The following is a 23,332-nucleotide window of genomic DNA, read 5'->3' on the forward strand; positions in this document are numbered from 1 at the left end:
TGGTGATGAGGTATTTAACCTAGGAGAAAGCCCCCCCCCCAAGAACAATTCCCTGATTCTTAAAAATAACACATAAACACATTTATTCAAAAGTTACAGCAACATCTGGAGGGCCACAACTTCCTTATCCTTGCGCTACATGAAGAGACAATATCGAAGTGGCCTCAGTGTGATACAGCCCACAGGAGTTGCTTGTGACACCCTTGGGAGATTCATGATTCATACTTTCCACAGACATCTGCTGAAGCTTCTTGTTGCCTTACCCAGTATTTCTCTTCAAAGGGACTTTTAAAAATACACGTTTTGCTCAAATATTCTCAGATCTAAATCACTGTAGCATAGATGCAGCCAGTCCTTGATGGCAGCTGCTCTGTTGCTGTCAGAAGGGGAGCAAGTGTCTTTTGTTTTGAAACGGGCTCTTTCAAAGTGTGTGCTGGAAACAGTTAAAGCTGTCTTACTTCATTGCACATGCAGTGTTTATATGTTGAGGCTGCAATCCTGTACCGACTTAATCTGCAGCGAAGTCCCATTGAACCGAATGCATTGCATAGGATTGTACAGTGGTACCTTGGTTTAAGAACAGCTTAGTTTATGAACAACTTAGATTAAGAACGCTGCAAACCCAGAAGTAGGTGTTTTGGTTTGTGAACTTTGTCTCGGAAGCAGAACATGTCCCGCTTCCTGTCGAGTGTGTTCCATTTGTAAATTGAGTCCTCCGCTGCTATGGGAAAGCACACCTTGGTTTAAGAGCGCTTTGGTTTAAGAACGGACTTCCAGAACGGATTAAGTTCATAAACCAAGGTACCACTGTACCGCAATGCAATAAATCTGTGTGGCTCAAGCAAGTAGGAGCTCTGTGAATCTATCTGTGTGCATGTGTGAGTGTCGCTACGGCAGGATAGAAAGCAGAAGCCGGAACCACTTAAAATCAAAAATTCACTCAAGCCAGCAAAGCCGGCAGATTTCCACTACAGTGGTGGGAAACGCAAACACCTATTTAAGGCTCAGGTATGAAAATACTCCTCCGGATTACTGAACTGAGTAAAATCAACAGATTCCTTCCTGATCCCTGTATTGTTATGAACCAAGATGTATTCAAAAATCTCCACCTTATGAATATATTTTCCATATTACAGCTTGGATACAAAGTGTTGCTGTTCCAGTGAAAGGAGAAGAGGAAGGGAACCTCTTTGGTCATGAAAGGATTGTTTTTGACAGAGTAGATAATCATTGCATTAGAAAGATGGCACCCCCCCCCAAAAAGGTAGGAACATAGGAAGCTGCCTTATACAAAGTGCAACCATGGACCCATCTAGCCTAATCTAGTCTACGACTGGCAGTCGTTATCCAGGATTTCAGAGAAGGGACATTCCCAGCCTCACCTGCCAGGAATTGCACCTGGAACATTCTACAGGCCAAGCAAATGCTCCACCACCAAGCTACAACAATTTGCTCTTCAGTCTGTTTTCACAAGCTCTTTTGTCCTGTATCTTATTTTATTTATATCCTGCCTCTTCTCCCAGTGCAGGACCCAAGGCGGCACACCGCATTAATTAAAGCAGATACAGCTAGAACACATGCAATAAATATTTTTTAAAAGCAAATAAATGAGCAGCCCTATTGAAAACAGCACTGGAGACGCTTAATGCCATTCTAAAGCACACATAAAAGTACAAGAGCCTCCCTCAGTAGGCCCTGCCACAACAGCCAGGTAGCAAGCAAAGGTCTGTCAGGACAAAAATCTTTGTATTTGCCTTATTTACCATGTTTCATAAGTAATTCTCTCCCCACCTCGCAATCCCTGTGTAGGCTGTGTTTCTCAGCTATGAGACATCTTCCACTAACTAACACTTGTGCACGAGTTAGTGTTTATTATTATTATTTAGTTGCTTTCCTCTCAAAAGTGTACCAAAGCAACTTTCAAAAACAGGTTGGCACTAACAACTGTTGCTCTCTCCACTCAGGGTCAAGGCCCATGTCCTTCAGAGTTTAGGGCAGTTGGCCCTTGCTTACTTCCAGAACATACAGCACCACAGTCACCATGCTCATAACAACCAGTAGGTAAGTCCATCTGTCCTATTGCAAGAGGCAACCTCTGGTCTCCCTTCAGCCTTTCCCCTGAGGTTTTTAAGTCGCCTGGGAGCTTGCAGCCTCTTATCAGCCTTACCTGTTTGCACCTGCAGCAATCCCAGATGATTATCGGTCAGTCAGTCTTGTAGCTTCTTCCCAACAAAGTGATTTATTCCAAACATGTTCTACAATGCAACAGACTGCTTTGGAAGGTAGATGGAATATCCTTCATTACTGGGCAGCTGCTTATCAGGGATGCTGTGGAATAGTTAATTTCTTGCATCAGCAGGGGTTGGGCTAGATGATTTTTGAGGTCCCTTGCACCTGTGTTTCTATGATTTCCAGCATGATCTGATGGTGGATAATGCAGTTCTGCTGAGGAAGCTGAACAGGACTGCTCCTGTTAAGAGGCCTGGGTGAATCAGTCATCTCAGACCCATTACATTATAAATTTAATAATAATCAGGTGGTGTCTATGAAGATTATAAATATAATAAGCATTGTTAGACTGAAGCAGTCTAGCTTTGCATCTTGGCTAATCCTTTTTATATTTCCCATAGAGCCATTCTTCCCATTTCTGATGTTCATGGTTGTGAGTGCTGTTGCTTATGCAGCCAAAACAGAACTACTCACACAGAAGAGGGAGATATCAGCAGCCTCGGGGGAATCTGTAGATTTAAAAATAAATAAATAAACTGGAAAATAACTCCCAAGGAGCAAAGCAAAACCAAAAACCCTCCCCAAATGACCCAATGAGGACTGAGCATGTTGCCTGTTGTTTAAGGATAGAAAACCAAGTCTTTCTTGTTGCAGTTCTTGTTCTGCTTAATATCAATTTCTGCATAGTGTGATGCTTAAAATGACCAAGCGATTGCCAGACTGGAATCCCTATCATTTGTGATCAGTATGTATCAGTAACATTTACAGTACTTGATGTTTGCAAAGAAGTCATTGTTTGGAGTAGCAGCTGCTCTGAGACACAGGAGTGCATTTTCACCCCATCACCTCACCTGCAGGGGCAACTGATGCCACCACACAGGCGTGTTATGAGAAGGGGCTATAGCTAACACCAATCTTCTTTTTCTGTTCCTCCTGGAATGGAATGCTCCAAAGTCTTAAAACCTTTTCAGAAGCGTCCCCTTGAAGGACAGAAGCAGGACAAAAAAAAATATACAGCCATGCAGAAGCTTTAGCTACAGTGCACTATTATATTGCAGCAGAGAACTGGCAGAACTTGCTACGCCACAGCTTGCTGCCTGGGAGTGTTTGTTTGGCATGCTGGCTGTGCGCAATAAGCAAAGGCATGCAGCCTAGTAAGCCATGATCTGCTGCTTCCTAAAGTGCATGCCTATTTGGAAATACGACACATTTACCGCATTGTCTGTCTAACTACCAATATGGGCTGCAGATCCCTTAAATGCTGCTGCAGACCCGAAACCAAGAGGTCCTAAAACTAAATCCACTGAGCAGCTGTGGGTAAGCCAGTTATCTGGGACAGCAACAGTGGCCTCAATTAGGAGTTGCTATAAAGCAGCAGTGGAGGACCTGTGGCTCTCCAGATATTGCGGAGACCACAATTTCCATAATCCCTGAGCACTGGTCAGAGCTCATGAGAGTCCAACAGCTGGGGAGACCAGAGGTCTTGTTGCAGAATGGAAGCATTCACATGGTTCATGTCTCTTTTGATTCCTGGTCTTTAGGAACTAGGATTCTACAGAGCTGCAGGAACCAGAGACGACTGTGTAGCATAGTTCCCCATTGAGGATTTGATGCTAAGATGCTGGCTTCTTCTAGTGAGAAGCATCATCTAGAGAACTTTCCCTGTCCTTCACACTCTTTACTCACAATGTCCCCTATCTCCCCCAGTACACACACATCTTCTGCATAAGCGTAGCCTAGATAATGCAGGAGAACAGAAATTTTATGCTATACATATTCTGGTGTGTATTTTTTTTCTTGCTACTGGTATTGCCCAAGCTCTATAATGCTATTGAACCCAACTTTCAAGTTCTGCAGAAACAAGCTTTAAAAATTAGTAGCTGAACAGGACATGCGGTGCTCAGGGTTTCAGTTCTCCCATCTCTTTCTGCCTCCCCAGGATTAGAAGTAGAAGACAAGACTGTGTGGCATAGTGGTTACAATGTCAGACTAGGGGTCTGGGAGACCAGGCATGACGTTGGCTGGGTGACCTTAGGCCAGTCAGCCTAACCTACCTCACAGGGTTGTTGTGAAGATAAAATGGGGAAAGGGAGAACCACGTACAACACTTTTAGCTCCTTGGAGAAGAGGGGTAAACGTAATAAATAAATAAAATGAGGAAGAAATCCTGGCAGCCCCAGAGTTCGGCTTCTTTTTTGTTTGAGGTCCTTCAGTGTGTAATCTGGATCTCTCTCTTGAAACAATACTGCATGTAAGGAAATTTGTATTTAAAAATTGCTCCTAACACACCTTTGTTGGACTCCCACGTTGAAAGCTGTTCTGCCTGTTCCCCATTTCCACCCTCACCCAAATTCTTAATCATGCTTGATAACTTGCTTCCATGCATCTCCCAACAGGATGAGTGGTTAGTAATTTTTCATTTTATTTTTATTTTTGTGTGTGGAGGGCGGACACCCTCAAAAGTGCCCTTTTCTATATATATATAAAAAAGCCCAGCATTCCAGCTAAACACAGACGACAGGAGAAAAAAGTGCCATTTCCCTGCAGACTACAGAACGCTGAGTTAGAATCAAGCCAGTTTTGTGAGCCACTGAATTAAGATTGTCATAAATATGAAAGGCAAGCACAAGTTCATTTATTTATAGCAAAGGTCTTGGGTTACAAGAGGTCAGTTCTTGCCATCTTGAAGAAACGTTAAACGGGTTAAGTTATTGCATACATGTGCATTATAATTTAGCAGCAAGTCATTCACAGAACACATTTATTTCCCCTTCCTACTGCCTTCTTTATTTAAATTTTTTTGGTTTTGTCTCTCAAATTGTATATATATATTTATGTATTTATATATATATATATATATATATGTACGTATATAGATATATAGTTTCGGCTTTTACGAAGCATGTAACACCACCTTTAAGTTAATGGTCTTTTATTGGAAAAAAAGACTAGCATTTACAACTTGGAATGGACATAACTGTAATATCTTGAACAGCGATGTTGATAGTTGTGCTGAAGTCCACAGGCTACCCCGCCAGCTCCAAGTCTCATTACGGAAGGTTTTTTAAAAATGCAAGAGAGAAAGAGAGAAAGAGAGAAAGAGAAAGAGAGAGAGATAGAGAGAGAGAAAGAGAGTTGTGTGTCCAAAAAAATGCTCCCGCCCCTTGATGGAGGTTCTCTTTTTTTTAAATAAAAAATAAAAGTTTTGTGAACGGTAACAGCCCAACACCCGTTTCACAATAGTGCAATGCAGACAATATTAAAACCAATGTTAACACAGACATGCCACCCATAACCTCCGCTGCATTTGGGGGTGGGGGGGGGAGGACACTGCTTCTACATACAGGATAATCTTTTCCATCTTGGGGGGGGATTCCTTCTAAACATTTTGCATCCTTCAACTATTTTTGCTGCATACCATCCTGAGGTATAGACCAATTTGAAAATAAACCAGCTATGACAATTTTATAACTACAAATTGAGCTAGAATCCACTTTTTGGACAAAAGAGTGGATGATTTTTTTTAATATTTTTTTTAAGATTTGGTGTTTTTCCCCTCTCTTTTTTTTAAAACTGTTTTAATACAAACGTCTGACTGTGCTCAATTGTCAAGCTGCATGCATGAAAAACTGGCCAGCCCAAACAGTGTAATAGTCATTAGCAAATGGAACTTTGAGGAGTTCACTAAGTGCTTTCTTATTTTTAAAAGGTAGTACAATTATTTATATTGGAAAAAACTGATAAGTTTAACTCGATTTTTTTTGGGAACAGGACCACCAACCATTACATGCAGTTTGTGGACAGAAGGTATTTTGACATTCAGTTTTGCTATACAGAAACAGAATGAATAAATGAACATTATTATTTTTTTTGCAAGAGGTAAGTAAAAGATTCAATTTGATTCTTCTAGAGGAAAAAAAAGGTGTAAGGAAGTCTCTTCATTTTGCAGTCATCATCTGTACGAATTCTGAAAGAGACAAAAGAAATCCCACTACTTTTAATACATTTTGAAAGCAAGTACTATCAATAGCAAACACTGAAATTATGGGACAAGCAAGGAAAGTAGCAACCTACAGCTTCTAGTAGGGCAGGGTTTCCCAAATCTGGGTCTCTAGCTGTTGCTGGACTACAACTCCCATCATCCTTAGCTAGCGGGACCAGTGGTCAGGGATGATGGGAATTGTAGTCCAAAATGATCTGGAGACCCAGGTTTGAGAAACACTGTTCTAGGGCATCGATGGGGAATCACTGGTCCTCCAGCTATTGCTTGTCCACAACTTCCCTCACCTCCAACTTGCCATGCTGGCTAAGGTAGACAAGAGTTGACATCCCACAACATCTGGAAGGCCCTGTGTTCCTTATGCCTGCACAATGCTAATAAATAGCTACAGAGGAAACCACACCTCACCTTCATAGTTGACTTGTCCATCTCCATCAATATCTGCTTCTCTGATCATTTCGTCTACTTCTTCATCCGTTAGCTTCTCTCCTAAGTTTGTCATAACATGACGTAGTTCTGCCGCACTGATGTAACCATTGCCATCCTGGAAAGACAAGTGACAAGGGATTGAGATTACAGTAAAGATTTTTTTAAAAACCCAGTAGAGGTTGTCACTCACTCTGACCTTCTCAAGCCAGCCCAGAACCTATATTGTAGGTGGGATGGACACACAGCCTGACCTGCCTATGCTTTAGGGCAAGAATTTGATGGCTTGTGCATGTGTTGTGCATGCAAGTTCCACTTTGATTGCCCTTATTCCTAAGTAAGGTTTGCCCACTTAAGGCTGCACAACTATCTAGAGAGCAATGCAATTCTACCTTCTAAAATGATAGCCTGAGAAGAGGTAGGTGGTGATTATGATTAATTATTACTCCTACTCCTACTACATTCCTATCCCACTTTTCATCCAAGGAACTAAGCAACTGAAGTCTGACTCAACAGGCTGCAGTCCTCAAGCCGCTTATTTTTGTTACCTTGATGGAACAGTTCTTTGGGAAAAAAGATTTAACATCAATGATTCTGTCCACAACCTCTATGCCTGCCTTATGGAGCTATCTCTAGTATGGAACCACTTAAGAAATGTCAAGAAAGCCCTTGAATAATCATTTAACAAAACTCTTTGATGCAAGGGAAGCTGCTGGGATTATTGTTTTGCTTCATTTGGTGGGAGGTTCCCACTCCCCACTCCAATCTACAGGCAAGTCCGATAACTAGTAAAAGCTGGGAGCAGTGAAATATTCCCCACAACTCCCATTCACAGGGAACAAATCAAGAGTGTGACAGAATAAGATCATGGAAGCAAATAACCCTGAAAGTATTGGGGTCACATCTCAATTTGGCTCACACAATCAGCTTCAGGATGTTCACAAAGACTTAATATTTTTCTTTTCGAATGTCAGCCACAAGCCAATGGCATCACTAACCACTTTTGAAATCCCCTGAACTTGTTTTTAAAACAGGATTCATGCAGCATGGTAAACTGCTATTTAAAAAAAAAAACATGATCCAGAAGTCCTGCTGGGTATATATGGCACTAATCATGTAGTTCCTCAGATTTTTGCCTTCTATTTAGCAGGACATTTTATTTAAGCCAGAACCCTGCAATTGATGATATCTGGTATACCAACAATACAAAGAAGTCCAGAGTGTTGGGGTTTTTTTTAATTACTAAAAAATCAGGGCAAATTTGCATTGTTAAGTCATTGGCCTGTTTCAGACGTGAGATCATGGTTTGGGAGGAGCCTTTAACACATCGATACAGGGGAATTTGCTCCAGGAGAGGCACTACATGCAGTGGGGACCAGATGTTCAAATTTAGGCCAGTTGTTTACATAGCCACAACCCTCCACGGGGCATCCATGGGGAAATTACCCCCTCTCAAAGTAACCTCAATCAATGGGATAAATACTGACACAACAAGCTTTCCTCCTCCCTTACTTAGAATTCAGCTGAGTCTAAGGGGAAGAGTCATTTCACACATTACAGAGCAACAAACCGAACAATTTGCCACAGAGCATGTACTCATGAAACATCAGCCAACCCTGGTTGTCTGACATTTGTCACGTTCTATATTTTTGTAGATGCCCATCTCAAAATGGTTGTGTGAAGATGTCCTCCTTCAAGCTCTCCAGAATGCCTTTTGCCCTTGCAGTTGCCCTTGTCTGTAATGAGTTTGGTACACAGTCATTTTATCGTTCCCCAAAAAAGCTGGCTTGGTAAATTACACCAAGTAAGTGGCCCAGTAGAAATTTGATTATGGCCTTCTACATAAAAAGCCATTGATGTATACTGAACCTTATGAGGGTCTCTCTCTCTCTCTCTCTCTCTCTCTCTCTCTCTCTCTCTCTCTGTGTGTGTGTGTATTTTTCAACTGCATTCAGCAACTGAGAAAACTCCTTATTTTTGCTGTAACCAAACCAACAACTCAGACATCCCAAACACCCAGTTAATGCCTCCAAAATATACCTTGTCAAAGACTCTGAATGCCTCACGAATTTCTTCCTCGCTGTCTGTGTCCTTCATTTTTCGGGCCATCATGGTCAAGAACTCGGGGAAGTCAATAGTGCCATTGCCTTTAAAATAAAAATGGGGTGGTGGTGAGAAGAGAATAAATTATAGCAAAACTTATTTTTAAAAAACTTTATTAAAAAATGGCAAACAACACCTTTTCCTTTTATGACAACAGAGTTTGCTTTCAAAGTTAACAAATCTCAACTTGTTTACCAGGAACAGGGGTGGGGAACATTTTTTCAGCCTGAACACAACATTCCTTATTGCGCAGTCTTCCAGTGAGCCATGGACCAGACGAGGGTAAGGCCAGAAGCAAAAGTGGGCAGAGCAATGGATGTTCATTTTACCTCTGTACCAAAGGCCTGTTGTCACACACACACACAGCCCTCTCTATCTTTCATCCAGGAAAGCAAGCAGAATTATCAGAGTCCAAGGACCCATTCTAACTAGGCAAAAGCACTCAAGGAGGGTGCAAAGAGGGTGTGGCCTGCAGAGAAGGGGCGTGACTAGGGAGAGACTTGAGGGACAGACAAAAAGGTCTAGAGAACTGCACTCAGCCCCTGGTCCTGAGGCTCCACATCCCTGTCCTAAAAGCATGGTTGTTCTGTTAATATATGTGAATGAGACCAGCCTAACTTGATTTAACATCCTTTGCAGTTGGTTCACCATCCAAGAGGATTCTTCTCTGGACTGCCATTACAACCTGAAACTCCAGCAAACTTGGAGCTACTCTTAATTCTTCTCATTGAATCACTACTGCGGGTCAAGCTGGTAGCTGGTGTATTTAATATACAGACACTACTTAGAAGTGCTGTGAGGGCTTTACAGCTTACCGTGTCTGTTGAAAGACCAGGTATTGAACTAGACATGTAAGAAGCTGGGCATCTCCAAAAGGACTCTTTAAGATGGTTTAAGAGGTGTTACAATGCATTTTGAATTGAGCTACTGTTTGGAGAATACAATGCCAACAAATAAACTCTCTAGCGCTGTCACCTCCTGCCCACTAGGGGCACTCCTATAAGCTCCAATAGGTTTTAGAGTCAGAAGCGATAGCTTCCATCTCTACTATTAAAATCTTGCATTCAGGTCCTGCTTCCAGGTTTCTCATAGGCATCTGGTTGGCAACAGTGAGAAGAGAATGCAGGAAAAGATGGGCCAATGGCCTCACCAAGCAGGCTCTTATGATGTTCAACAGAACACAGAAGCGGGCAACAATTCTATTGCCAACCCCCAGAAATAGGTACATGTTCTTTGGTTGACCTTAAAAAGGGGCAATACTGTGACCATTTCGCTTAGGACCTGAACTTAACATGCTCCATGCTTTCAACAGCAATTTGCTGAACAGGCCCACAAAATCCCAAGAAATTCCCTCAAATTAAGCTCTACTCTTTTTAGTAGAATTGATGCCAACTGAACCATTTCTTAAATAATGGTTGTTGTTGAATCTCATTGGGGATAAGATGTGTTAGTCAAATGTTAGCAATGGATAAGCTGTTTATGGTGTCGATAGCAGGACAAAAAACCTCTTTAAAAATAAACTTTAAAATACGGTATGTTTAACACCAGCAGAATGTGTGTATATATATATATATATATATATATATATATATATATATATATATATATTCATTCACAATATACATAACAGATATAATACTTGGAACTGGAGTTGCTAACATATACTCTTGGGCATCATGTCACCCTCAGACACCTCCACTGCTACCCACAAGGGATATCCTGAAGGATAGCTCAGTTGTTAAGAGCATGAGACTCATCTCAGGGTCATGGGTTTGAGCCCCACGTTGAGTGAAATATTCCTGCACTGCTGAGGGTTGGACTAGATGATCCTCGTGGTCCCTTCCAACTCTAGAATTCTGTGATACCCCTCCTCCAGCATTTTTGTTTTATTAGTTGGAAGTAGCAGGGAAGGAACTGCCTGATTTTTGCCACTGTTTTATTTGTTTGGAGGAGATGTAGAACTGTATTGCAATGAGGTTCTGAATGCAGCCAGTTTTTCTCCTGTGAAATGGGTATTTGTGGTGCGCATTAACAGTCTTAGATTTTCCAGGCAGGCCCCTGGCCCAGGAAGGTTGGGGACCCGTGATTTTTTTTTTTTTTTTACTAATCTTTTTATTGATATTTTGGAAACGACATCAAACAATACAAAAAAGAAAAAAGACTGAAAAGAAAAAAAAGCAAACAAACAAACAAACAACAACAACAAACAACGCCTATAAACATAAAACAAACAAACCAACATAACATCACTCAATTGACTTCCTTCCATCTCAGTTTAGGCAAAATAAACTCATCGCTTATCTGCAGATTGTATTATATCAGCTCTTTACATCGCAGGTTTTAGATTCCGCCCACTGTGATTTTGGTAATACCTAGATTGATTTCAATGTAACTTACAAATTTATTCCAGTCGTTCGTAAACTTAACGATTTTTTGATGCCTAATTTTTTGTGACATTCTAGCTAATTCTATATACTCATATAATTTCATTTGCCATTCTCTAATGGTGGGGATATTGGAAGTTTTCCAGTTTTGCGCTAACAAAATCCTGGCGGCCACCATTGCATATTGAAAGAATGTTTGGTCTTCATTTTTGATCTCCTCTCCGATCATACCTAAAAGGAACGCTTCAGGTTTTTTGGGGAAGGTGTATTTCAGTATTCTTTTTAATTCATCGTAAATTTGTCCCCAAAATCTTTTCACTTCGTCACAGGTCCACCACATGTGAAAGAAATTACCCTCTTTAGTTTTACATTTCCAGCATGTGCTGTCTCCGGTCTTATACATCTTCCCCAGTTTTGCCGGGGTGATGTACCAACGATACATCATTTTCTCCATATTTTCTCGGAGAGCAGCACATGCTGTGAACTTCATACCTTTCTTCCAAAGTTTTACCCATCTGTCAAACTCCAGATTATATCCAAGGTCTCTGGCCCATTTGACCATGACTCCTTTCACCTCTTCATCTTTAGTATCCCAGTCTAACAGTTGGTTATACATTTTGGATAAAAGTTTAGTATTACTTTCTAAGATTTCCACCTGGTACCTGGACTTTTTTTCACTCATTCCTATTTTTTTATGATCGTACCATAACGCATTAATTTGGTGAAATTGTATCCATCCAGTTAATTTATCCTTTAGCTCTTCGTACGGTCTAATTTTCCACCCTCTTTCTGATTTAACTAGGAGATCTTCGTATGTCCATCTTTCACATTCCAGATTTAACTTTTTTATTGTTAAGATATCAATTGGTGAAAGCCACCAAGGGGTGTCTCTTTCAATCAGCTTTTTGTTCCTGTTCCAAACTTCTAATAACGAGCCTCTAATGATATGATTAGAGAAGCCTCTGTGGATCTTTCCTTTATCATGCCACAAATAAGCATGCCAGCCGAATCTAATGTTAAATCCCTCTAGATCCAACAAATCCGTGTTTTTTAAAATGGCCCATTCTTTTATCCAACAAAGACAAGCGGCCTCATAATAAAGTTTTAAGTTCGGAACTGCAAAACCCCCTCTTTCTCTTAGATCCGTGAGGAGTTTGAATTTAATTCTTGCCCTTTTCCCTTGCCATATAAATTTAGCTAAAGTTCTTTGCCAATTCTTAAAACATGCCGTACCTCTAATTACCGGGATATTCTGGAATAAAAACAGTAGTCTCGGAAGAATGCTCATCTTAATCGCGGCCATCCTTCCTGTCCAGGACAATTTTAACCTATTCCAAGTATCTAAGTCTTTCTTAATTTCTCTCCAGACCTTAGTGTAGTTATCCTCCACTAAATTTATATTTTTCGGGGAGATCCATATTCCCAGGTATTTTACCTTTTTCACCACTTTAATACCTGTTTTTAGTTCTAGCTGGTTTTTTACATCTTCGGCCAAATTTTTTGTTAAGATCTTAGTTTTTATTTTATTTAACTTAAACCCAGACAATTTACCGAATTCCTCTAATAACTCCAGGGCATTACTGGCACTTTCTATTGGGTCCTCTAAAGACAATACCAAATCATCGGCGTAAGCCTTTAATTTATATTCTTTTTCTCCAATTCTTATACCTCTTATTTTTGGTGTTTTCCTTATTTTATTTGCGATTATTTCCAAAACCATAATAAATAGAAGGGGAGACAACGGGCACCCCTGTCTCGTGCCCTTTGCAATTGTAAAAGAATTAGTGAGATTATTGTTAATTATCAGTTTGGCCCTTTGGCTTGAGTAAATTGCTTTAATACCTTCCAAAAATGGTCCTTCTATTCCTACTGTTTTCATACATTGTATTAAAAACCTCCAAGAAACATTATAAACCCGTGATTAAGAACATACGAAACATTAGCACATAATAAGGCATCTGGGATCACCTCCAATTAGCCTCTATGATACCATGTGGGATCTTAGTCACTACGTTCTTGCACAACACCCATGTGGTTTCAACATGGACTTGTTCAGGAGGAATTTCTCATATATATTTTTGGTTCCCCTCCTTCCAGGCGTTTCTTTTTAGGAGGCTGAGACTAGAGTAGGTGCCAGAAAGCATTGGAAGGGGCATCAAAGGTAGTCTATAGTCTACAGCATTCCTCATAGGTGGTCATCCAGCCTCTGCTTAAAAAACTATTAGCAAAGGAGAGCCTGTCCCACTGTCAATCAACTCATACCTTGGAGGAAGAGAACACAGGCTGAAGAAAGAGTGAGAGGAAGGGGGCTCTTTTCCCATTATTTGGACCCCTTGGGAAACGGAACAAACCTGCTGTACGCGAACTGAGCGTGAAGAGCGCAGCTGAATGGGACATAGCTACGGGCAGCCTGAGGAAGTACCATTCACTTTGGGCCTGCCCATAAAATGCAAATCTAGAGTGAGAGACCAGGATGATGTCTGCTGTTTCTAGGAACTCTTCTCATTGTGAGACTTTTGTGGGTGAGCTGAGAGCTTGTTTGGGCCTTGGGTGAGAACTCGAAGGCTGAGAGAGAAGGTATGTCAGAAGGAGAATGAGTTGATTTATATATATTAGTAGCTTTATATTAATGTAACATTTTATATGAAACTGCATGTTTTTGTAATATTTTGCTTTAAATTTTCTGTTATTGCTTCAGTTTTTTGTACACCACTTAAGAGATATTCTTAATATACTAAGTGGTATAGAAATTAAATAATAACATTGGGAAGTTATTCTTGCCATCTGAATTCACAGGTTCAGTTCCAACCCTCTGGAGCAGAAGGAAACAAATTTGTTTCATCATTTCTTCCTTTACTCTAGATGAGGGGTGCCCAAACTTTTTTCAAAGAGGGCCAGATTTGATGACGTAAACATGTGTGAGAGCCAAAGTTGTTGAGCTTTTTTTTTACAATTTTACCCCAAAGTTGTTGAGCTTCTTTTTAAAGGATTTGACCCCCAATAAATAAACTGCCATAGAGGCCGGAGAAAACCAGCCAGGGACTTTGGACATGCCTGCTCTAGACCTTTGGCCCTCCCAATTTTGACTGGACTGCAACTCCGATCATCCCTGGCAATTGGAGTCAAGCAACATATGGAGAATCACAGGTTAACCACCACCCCCTGCTTTGGACCAAACAAATTCAACTCATTCCACCTTTCCTCACAGAACTTGTGATCCTGATAGATCAGGTCAATGGCCCATTTAGTTCAGCATCCTATTCTCACAGTAGCCAACCAGAACTTCCTCTCCAGGAAACTCACCAACTTTGTCACTCTCCTCCAGGTAAATTATATTTAATATATATCCTTCTTAAACTGCAGGACCAAGAACTAGACGCAGAATTCTGGATGAGGTCTGACCAAAGAAGAATAGAGGAGTACTAATATGTCACCTGATCTGGACAGTATCAAGAAAAGTAATGGTCCCAGTGGACACATATATATCCATATACCTGTTCACCTAAAATGCCGCCATGATTTACGTACTAATAACAATTTATTAAGTCATGGCTGCACTTATTAGGAGCTTAAAAGCATTCTGAACAAGAGAGCCAGCGTTCCATAGGATTTCTACAACTAAACATTTCCCAAATTGAGGTGCTATGTTCATGCAGCAATGGTAAGAAGTTCACCTCTTCAAAATGCTTACCATCAGCATCTACCTCATTGATCATGTCTTGTAGCTCTGCTTCTGTTGGGTTTTGACCCAGCGACCTCATGACTGTCCCAAGTTCTTTTGTTGTGATGGTGCCATCACCATCTTTGTCAAATAGAGAGAAGGCTTCCTTGAACTCTGGAGGACAGAAAAAAGACCCGTCGCAATTTAGCACCGTGACTGACATCAAGGGCATTATCAGCTGTAAACTGCTTAGTTCAAGCAATGATCCCTACAGACAAATTAAGACAACGTTCCACCTTGTTGATAATTTACATATGCAAATCTGATTGAGAATATACAGACCTACATTACTGGACACCAACACTGCATATAACTGTTTTAATACCTTGCTTGGAAGTATCAATTTGCTTGTCCTAGGGATGCTGTTTGTTGTTGGGAGTAAATGAGAGCTAACATGGGCTGCAGCCTGTCCCAACATGGCAGCCTTGGAATTGTTTTGCAATACAATTCCAATCAGACAGCATGGCCAATGATGATGGTAGTCCACAAAAAGGGGGGCACCAGACTGGGGTTTCAAAAACCCCACTCAGCCATGAAGCTTACTTGGACCAATCTCCCTCTCTCAGCCCGACCTATGTTATATGGGTGCTGTGCAACTAACTCCCATGTTCTGAGTAACTTGGGGAAGGTGGGATACAGGTGTGAAAAAAACAGTTATGGCATTACAGACCGCTAGGCAGAAGAGTAAATTTCCAACGACAGTGTCTGCACATAGCACTAACCCATGGTTTGTTTTAATCAAAGTTTATTCAACTGAAGTGGCTTCATAGATGACCAAACAAACCTTGTCTTGTTTCTCTAAGATTTGGTTTGTTTCTCAGCAGCTCATACCTCATCCCTTTGTAGGTTGGTAAAGATCTGAGGTGGGGCAGCCAAAAAACAGGGTTAAACAAAGCTGCTGGGTCCAAACCAAAACTTAAAAACAAGCCATAGTTTGTAAGCCAACAACAAACCACTGTCATTTGTTGGCAGAAAGCAGATCGTGGTTAGTCTGCTTGGCTGGGCTCACACATTCAAACTGACTACAAGCCATAGCCTAGTGTTATGTGGTAACCAGGGCACGGTTATGCCAAACTCCTTCTGTAACCATTAGCAACCTCTGTTCAGAGTCAATGTCTCTCGGGTTAACATCTTTTTTTCCTCCCCTAGTTCATGTCAGTTGTTCATATAATACAAGCTCCCCATTGTTATGAACTGCAGCACATTAACCACAATTTATTTCTTTAACCAGCCAGCATAATTCTTCAGCATACAATGCAGCACAGAGAGTGTGCGTTAAATGTAATTTCACAACACCCACCTCAAACCCAAAGCCTGTCAGGTTGAAAGACAGCGGAGAACCTTATAAGCAATCATGGCCAAATGGAGATTTGAACCCAAAAAGTCTCTCACATCCCAAACCATTCACTATGGCTCAAAATGTTCAAGTCAATAAGTCCAGTTTTCTGTAACTGATGAACAGGAATTGTCTTTATGGTGAGACAAGCTGTCAATTAACACTGAGCTCTTCAAACAAAACAAAAATAATCTTTCTTTTTTAAAAAACTAACGTTGTCTTTGATTAAGACCAGCTGTTGCACTCAAGATATGGTAGACATGATTATGTAAAGGCCTTTGCACCACTGATATTAAACAACAATACTTAACATTTTAAGAATATTTTCATAGTACTCAGTACAACACAATCCTTAGAACAACCTAGCAAAATGGGTTTCTAATCTCTGTACGCTGCAGGGCAGGGGATTGGGCAGCAGGGCTGGAGAAGCATACCCAAGTAGACTTATAGCAGGCTTCTGAGTTCAGCCACTATACTACATTACTTGGAGCAAATTGTACCAAGCTGGAGGAACTATTAAGTATATGTTAATAAGCATCTATCTCACAAAACACACATCATCAAACCAGCAATGCTTGGGTTCCAACCACATGAACTACCATGTTTTAGTCCAGGGGTGAGCAGACGTTATATGGTGGTCTACTAGTGAACCACTGGCCAATTTTTGTTGCTGGGGTTCTTGCAAAAAGTTCTGGACAGGATGGACTCTCGACTTGGTCCAGCAAGGTGCTTATGTTCTTTAGTAACAGTTCATCATCAGGTCTTTTAGAGATGTGCCAAAGCCCATTGGTAGAGCACATGCTCTGCATACAAAAAGGATCCACTCTAGATCCTTGGCATCTCAAAGCAGGGCTAAGAAAGATGCCAACCCCCGAATCTGAAAGAGAGCCACTACTGTTCAGAGAACTAGGCTAAAGTGACTAATTGTCTGATTTCATATTAAACAGTTTCCTATATAACTGTTTAAAAGATCCTGAATATGCATAGAGGTTCTAGCGTCGTCATCCAACAATGTTTCAAGTCATAGCAGAGGTGAGGGTTGAACCAAAGACATCCAAATTCATATCATAGCTCAGTCTTCCAGCCACCGTGCTACATCAGCTTGTGGGGTTGACAAGAACAAAATGCATAGGGATGGAAAATGGATTCAAGGGGAGGAAAAGAAGAAGACAGCCCACACTTGGTCTAGCTCAGCCTCTGCCAACCAACAGCTATGCTGGTTGGGGCTGATGGGAATTGTAGTCTGAAATGTTGGGAGGGTGGCAGGTTGACCAAGGCCGCTGTAGTCAGTGCAACTGCCCACAAGACTATGAAATAGCCTTCCTCTAGTCCTAGTCCTGCACAAACGGAGCAGAAACTATGGTTTAATTAAGCCTGGAATTAAGTTCCATGTGGGAGGAGAAGGAAATTTGCAGTTCTCCAGTCCATGGTCTGAGGATTGCCCAAATGCAGCCATCATCATGTGCTGTATTTAATATTGTGGGTTGCCAATTGGACTCAAGAACTGGCAAATTAGATCTGGGGAAAGCCAGTCTCCTGTACTCCACTGAGTGATCCTTATGCACTTTGGGTGATTTTGTGCTTGCTTTGTGTAGCTTCTACCTATCTGAACTTTCAAATTAGTACCTATTTCATGACTACCAACTGGCAAGAGTAACTGCCAGCTCCTGGGCATTTTATCTTCAAGTTAGTGATTATTTTGTTATTTTCGTCATTGCACATTTACAGAAAGAGTCAAACAAATCCATCTATTTCTCTCCTTGGGTTGTATCCAAGTAAATTCTACTCAGAGTAAACCCACTGACACTAATGGACCAAAGTTATTCACATCAAAGGGTTTACACTTGTGCAGAACTAACATTGGCTGCAACCATTTTTCTTGATCCAGATATAATTGTATCGTGCACAAGAAGTAGACAAGGGATGCATGATCAACCAGTATGTTTAAATGACAACGGTAATAAAGTGATATATTATGTTCAAGAAACATAGAACAAAGTGGGAAACATTTTCCTGCCCACTTTTTTTAAACAAAAAACCAAAAATCAACGTACTCAGATAGGAATGTACCATCCTGAGAAACAGCCAAGCGATAGCAGCCACCAAGAATGTTCTGCAATATTTTTGTATTCAGAATAGGTTGCTAGGCCAACAGAAACCATCTCCCTCCATTTAGGATACTTACCAGCAATCTGTTCTTCGGTCAGCTGATCGGCCTACATAAAGAATAGAAAAGTATTTCAGAACATTGTTTTTACCTGTAGCTATGTCAGTCAAAACCACAAGGTGCAATTGCAATTCAGAAGCAAGATGGCATAATGTTATGTTAACGTTTGGCACATCCAGAAGCGATTGGCAACACATCATTGCTCTGTCCGCTAAAGGGAGAACAAAGAGGATTGAGGCAGCACAGCAGGAGTGTGCACAGGGTGCCCAGCCAGAATGGTAGCTTGCCAAGACAGGGAAGCAAGAACTTGCTACATCAGTGATCAAGGAACAGATCCTACCCAGATTAATTTTGTATCACAGTTTCATTACAGCCAAGAGGCTGCTAGTCTTAGCATGATGCAATGCGTGATGTGGGCCATCTAGCAATGCTTAATCCTTCAGGTGCTCCCTCCAAAAACTGACCACAGTCAGACATATACAGGGCTTTATTTAAAAGCTTGTTTTCCGTTTTTGGATAAAGTCTTAATTTTAAGGCAGCTGAGGGTGCCTTTGGCTGACATTCACACTCTACATACTCAGATATCACTACTTAAGACAAACACAGGATTGCGTTTTAGCAGGTCAGTGTGCTGAAGAGTACAGAGCACAACCCAAGCAGCACTACGAAGTCTCTGTCAATTTCAATGGGACGTGCAAATTATGTACTGAACTCTGGCAAAAGAGGGAAAGAAAAGCTTAACTTGGGCAGATCACATCCATGCCCCCAAGAAATAAATTTGCCTTCCTGTAGTCTTGAAAACCGCTTCCTCCACCTCACATAAGTGTCTTGACACTGCCAGGGTCAAACCCCACCAAGACAGTTCAGACAGACACAGCTAAATGGCTGCTGCGGGTGGGCTTTGGAGACGAACATATGCGTCAAAAACACAGCCGAGGTTTGGAAGCCTTTGTTGGCAACCACCGATTTGCCAATGCACTGGCTTGCCATTGAATTAAGGTCATCCCAAAGGAGGTTTTTCTTTTCTTTTTCTTTTTTTAAGCAAGAAACAAAAAACTCACAGCATTTGTTGCTGGCACCTAAAAGTGAAACCCTGTCCTATCTCCACCCAGAACTCCAGCACTGGATTTCCCTCCAGTGAGGCAAGTTGACATAGTGATTTACATAACATATCAGAGCAATGCAGAACAGGAAACAGGGCCACACCTAATAGTGGGGGAAAATGATGCAAATCAACAGAAGCAAGAGTGTAGCAAACACTCTGCCTGACATGTGAAGGATAATAATCTAGGTTTTGTACTTGCAAGTTGCTACATTATGCAGCATCCCTGTTTGCCAACCTTTTTTTGGCAGGCACAAAACACAGAGTGCCGTGGCTATGGCCAGATAGCCAATATTGTCTAGAAGCAGCCACCCCACCCATCCAAGTAATTAAGGAGGGGGGGGGGGGACTGTCGGTTCTGGTGATGTCACCCTTCCTAAACAGGATGAAGGGGGAGCAGGAGATCCACCATGCGTGGCCCATATTCATATCTGGCCATGCAAAATCTTATCCTCTCCGCTCCAGGAAACCAAAGCAGAGATTTCCACCCAGAGCACATATACACCCCCCCCAAGACGTCACAATATTGCAGCAAATATGTGGTGCCTTGCTGTGGAAAGAAAGAAAAAGAGGGCCGAAGAATGAATGAAAAGGTCACAATCTAATAAATGCTCTTGGGGAGGGGGAACCCTCAAGTCAGCATTGGATGAGGTTAAATCAAGTTGCACAGAAAAACAAAACAAAAATGACACAGAAAGTAGTCCACTTCCGTGGTGCAAAAGAGGAATAAAGGCTTCCCCTTAAGCAGCTACAGCACAAGCAATAAATCTGTTTGTTTGACACTAACAGGAGTCCATCCTTTTTGTGGCACCCCCATCTTGCCAATTATGCTTCTAACACACTTTCCTGTACGCAGATCATGAGCTTTCCTTCTCACGCCCACCTAAACCTTATCCGAATCCTCCTGAGGTAGCAATTTCATTTCAGTGTCTTCCTTGAGGCTTACAGGAAACTGATTAATAGAGTCCCTATTAAAACCACCCCAGCTTTTCACCGGCTACTCTCGCTGCCTCTTGGGGTCAGGGTGGAGACCGGAGAGGAAGAAGAGGTGGAGAAATGATGTAATGCTGCCATCATCCAAGGCTTTTTAAGCACTGCTGCGTTTGAGGGGCTTGGGGAAAGGGGTGGGGGAGAAGGAGAAACAGCGCAATAACTGCAGATGTTCCCCCCTGCGCAGTGCAGCTGGTGGAGGAACCGGGATTGTTTCCATCTTCCTTCTGAACTGCCATCTCCTTCTAGCAAGCCTGGAAATTTTTCCAATTTCCCCACCCACCAAGGGGGAAAGGGGTGATCTCTGTCTGCAATAGCCTCATACATTCCAAAATCTTTGGATTTTTATATTTGTGTTAAGGGAGGGAGCCTTGCCCCCATCTGCAGCCACAGCTATGCCATGCACACCCTTGCCTAATGCACTTGGCATAGACCCTGGGAGGCAAAATAAAAAGTCGTCATTTCACTCATTAGCACAGGCAGAAAAGGAACCGGGAGAGAGGGCGCGCTAGAAGGGCTGCGGAGTCCAACCGAGGGGCGCTTTTTCTTTTTCTAAGGCAAGTGTTTTGGTGTCCCTGATCTGCAGTAAGTGGTCTTGTGTCCCCAGGAAGTCAGACCACGCCGGAATCTGTATTCCCCATTCTCCCCCTTGCGATTTTCCACGCGGATGACAGCTTCGACCCCTTCTCAGCTCAGCTCCCCGATCCATCCTCAGCTGCAAAGAAGGAGCCCTGCATCGACTCTTCTGGGACCCATCCAACCAACTACAAGCAAGCTATAAACATAAGCACCCCTTTTCCCGTGCGGGGATGGAGGCCGGGGGGTGGAAGAAAGACTCGCGCCCCAGGCAAGGCGCAGGCAAACGCCTCCATCCTCGGGAGAGGCGGAGGCCCCACCGTGGGAACCCTCTGCCCACGGGCAAGGCGCGGGCGCAAACACTCATGGAGTGGGGTGTCGGCGGAGGCAGCGGCAGCAGGGCGCGCCTCCCGCGCACGCTGCTGCCCTCTCCGCCATCTGCCCCGGAGCGCATGCAAAGCGGAAAGAAAATAAACGAAGCCAAGCCGGTCTCGCTTTGCAGGCAGCAGCGTCCCTGCTCCGGCTGCTTCTCCGAGCCTTTCCAAACCGCGCGATCGGTGGCCTCTCCAGCATCCCCACCCAGCCTCCGGAGGCGCGAACTGCGAGGAACCCGGCTTGCATTCATCATGCATCGGGGCAAAGCAGAGCGCGCCAGTTCCGGGCAAGCGGCTTCTCTGCAAGACAGGAACCGGCCGCAGCCCCGGGTTTTTATTTCCCTCCCTTCCTTTTGCTGCGGAGAGGAAGCGAGAACTGCAACGAGCCCCGGAGCTGGGAAGAGGGCGCGTGGGTGGCTGAGTTGGAGGGTGAAGATTGGGTTGGGCAAGAAGGATCAAGGGTCGGGAGCGAAAGCGCAAGTCAGGGCTCCCTCTCCACCCCCCACCCCCCTTAAGACATCCGAGCAGACCCCGCAGCGCAGGCAGCCGTGAATGGGGTGGGGGAAGGCAGGAGAGAGAGACCACCGATCCTGGCCAGCTGTGCCCAAAGAGGGTCGGCCATCCAGCTGCGCCGCAGCCCGCCCGCCCACCCCCCTTCTCCAAAGCGAGTATCAGCCACACGAGCTCGCCAGCCGAGCTCCGGGACGCGGGCCTGACCGAGTCCCCGGCGCTGCCGCCGAAGCTAGCAAATGCACGGGAGCGGCAGGGTGAGAAGAAACCGGGCTCCGGTTAGGCTCCCGCCAGCAGCAGCCAAGAGGATCCCGCCGCAACAGCAACTTCCGAGAAAGTAAAAGGGGGAAAGGAAGAAAGGGGGGGAAAGCGCAAGCCAGCCAGCTCCATCGCGCCCAAGCCGATCCAGATGCTCTTCGTCCATTTTTGCAAAACTGCGAAACGAAGCCAGCCCGCGCGTGCTCCAGGCCAGCTCCAAAGTAACCCGGAAAGTTATCGATTGCCTAGATCAGCGCCTCTCCTCGCAGGTCCAAAGCTACCTACCATTGCGGCTGGTGATGGCGCTTGTCTGTGCACGGGCGAAGGTGCCGAAGGCGGGCGGCTGCTCTCAGCTCTCGCTGCCTCCTCGCTTCGCCAAAAATGCTGTAGGTGTGAGGCTGCGCGGCGCGCTTTTTATACGGCGCGCTGTATCCCTCCGCCGGAGCAGCGCCTTCTTTTTCCCTCTCCCTCCCGGGACTGGGGCATGTGGCAGCAGAGTGACTGCAGCAGGCAGCCCTGCCCCCCTCCCCTCCCCACACCCGCCCCGGCCCCTCCCCCGCTCCCTCACAGCCGCCAGCCCAGCTGGCAGGCGGCGAGGAGGAGGAGGAGAGGGGTCGCTGGGCGCGCGCTCCATCTCCCTCCAAGGAAACGGCGGGCAGCAGCAGCAGCCGGCGCATTGGCTTCGGAGCGCCTGCCAGGGGTTGCAGCAGATGCTGCTCGCGGCTTAGGCGGCTTCCGTGTTCCTGCTTTGGTCCGAGAGGCCGAGCTGTTCCGCAGCAGGCAGGGAGAAGGGCAGGCTGTGTGTCTGCTGCTTCCCTCAGAAGCCCCGAGGTGCGGAAGCCTGGCAATAAAAACAAGAGCGAAAAGGGGCCTGGCGAGGATGCGTTTGGGGCCGGCCCTACTGTTAGGCAGAGTGAGGAGGAGAGATCTTGAGGCGACTGGTTTGGGGGTGGGGGGAGGGCAAGAAAGGGAAGCAAATTGTTGCCTAGTTCACTTATTGTTTCTGGAGTTCTGCTCCCAGGGAGGAGGAGAGGAACCTGTGGGAATTTTGTTTCCTTTAAGTTAAGGTGCCAAAATGAACTTGGCAGACCTCAGGTTGTACTGTGCACCTTTGCACCTTGACTTGGAGGAGGAGGGTAGCTGTTCTGCCTCAGGT

At 43.8% G+C, this 23,332-nt stretch overlaps 1 protein-coding gene across 3 annotated transcripts; it reads right to left on the minus strand.

Annotated features, from left to right (window-relative positions):
- Positions 1 to 4,842: 4,842 nt before the first annotated feature.
- CALM1 (calmodulin 1) lies at positions 4,843 to 22,609 on the minus strand. Of its 3 annotated transcripts, XM_053377066.1 has the most exons (6): positions 22,462 to 22,609; positions 18,385 to 18,415; positions 14,834 to 14,977; positions 8,696 to 8,802; positions 6,638 to 6,773; positions 4,843 to 6,196 (listed from the first exon to the last, which is right to left on the minus strand). In XM_053377066.1, exons 1-6 carry the CDS (start codon positions 22,462 to 22,464, stop codon positions 6,168 to 6,170), a joined length of 450 nt encoding a protein of 149 aa, XP_053233041.1. In that variant the 5' UTR covers positions 22,465 to 22,609; the 3' UTR covers positions 4,843 to 6,167. The 3 variants fall into 3 exon arrangements, with proteins under 3 accessions (XP_053233041.1, XP_053233059.1, XP_053233050.1); XM_053377084.1 differs by lacking the exon at positions 18,385 to 18,415 and having other exon boundaries at positions 22,462 to 22,606; XM_053377075.1 differs by lacking the exons at positions 18,385 to 18,415; positions 22,462 to 22,609 and adding an exon at positions 18,254 to 18,287.
- Positions 22,610 to 23,332: the final 723 nt, after the last annotated feature.

The sequence above is a fragment of the Podarcis raffonei genome, chromosome 1 (assembly GCF_027172205.1).
Source record: "Podarcis raffonei isolate rPodRaf1 chromosome 1, rPodRaf1.pri, whole genome shotgun sequence".
Lineage (NCBI taxonomy): Eukaryota > Metazoa > Chordata > Lepidosauria > Squamata > Lacertidae > Podarcis > Podarcis raffonei.

Excerpts from the sequence above, each read along its gene's own strand:
- CALM1 (XM_053377066.1), bottom strand. Across the intron at positions 14,978-18,384 it reads GACCGAAGAACAGATTGCTG|AGTTCAAGGAAGCCTTCTCT; the intron begins GTAAGTATCCTA and ends TCTGTCCTCCAG. Across the intron at positions 6,197-6,637 it reads TGGACAAGTCAACTATGAAG|AATTCGTACAGATGATGACT; the intron begins GTGAGGTGTGGT and ends TGTCTCTTTCAG.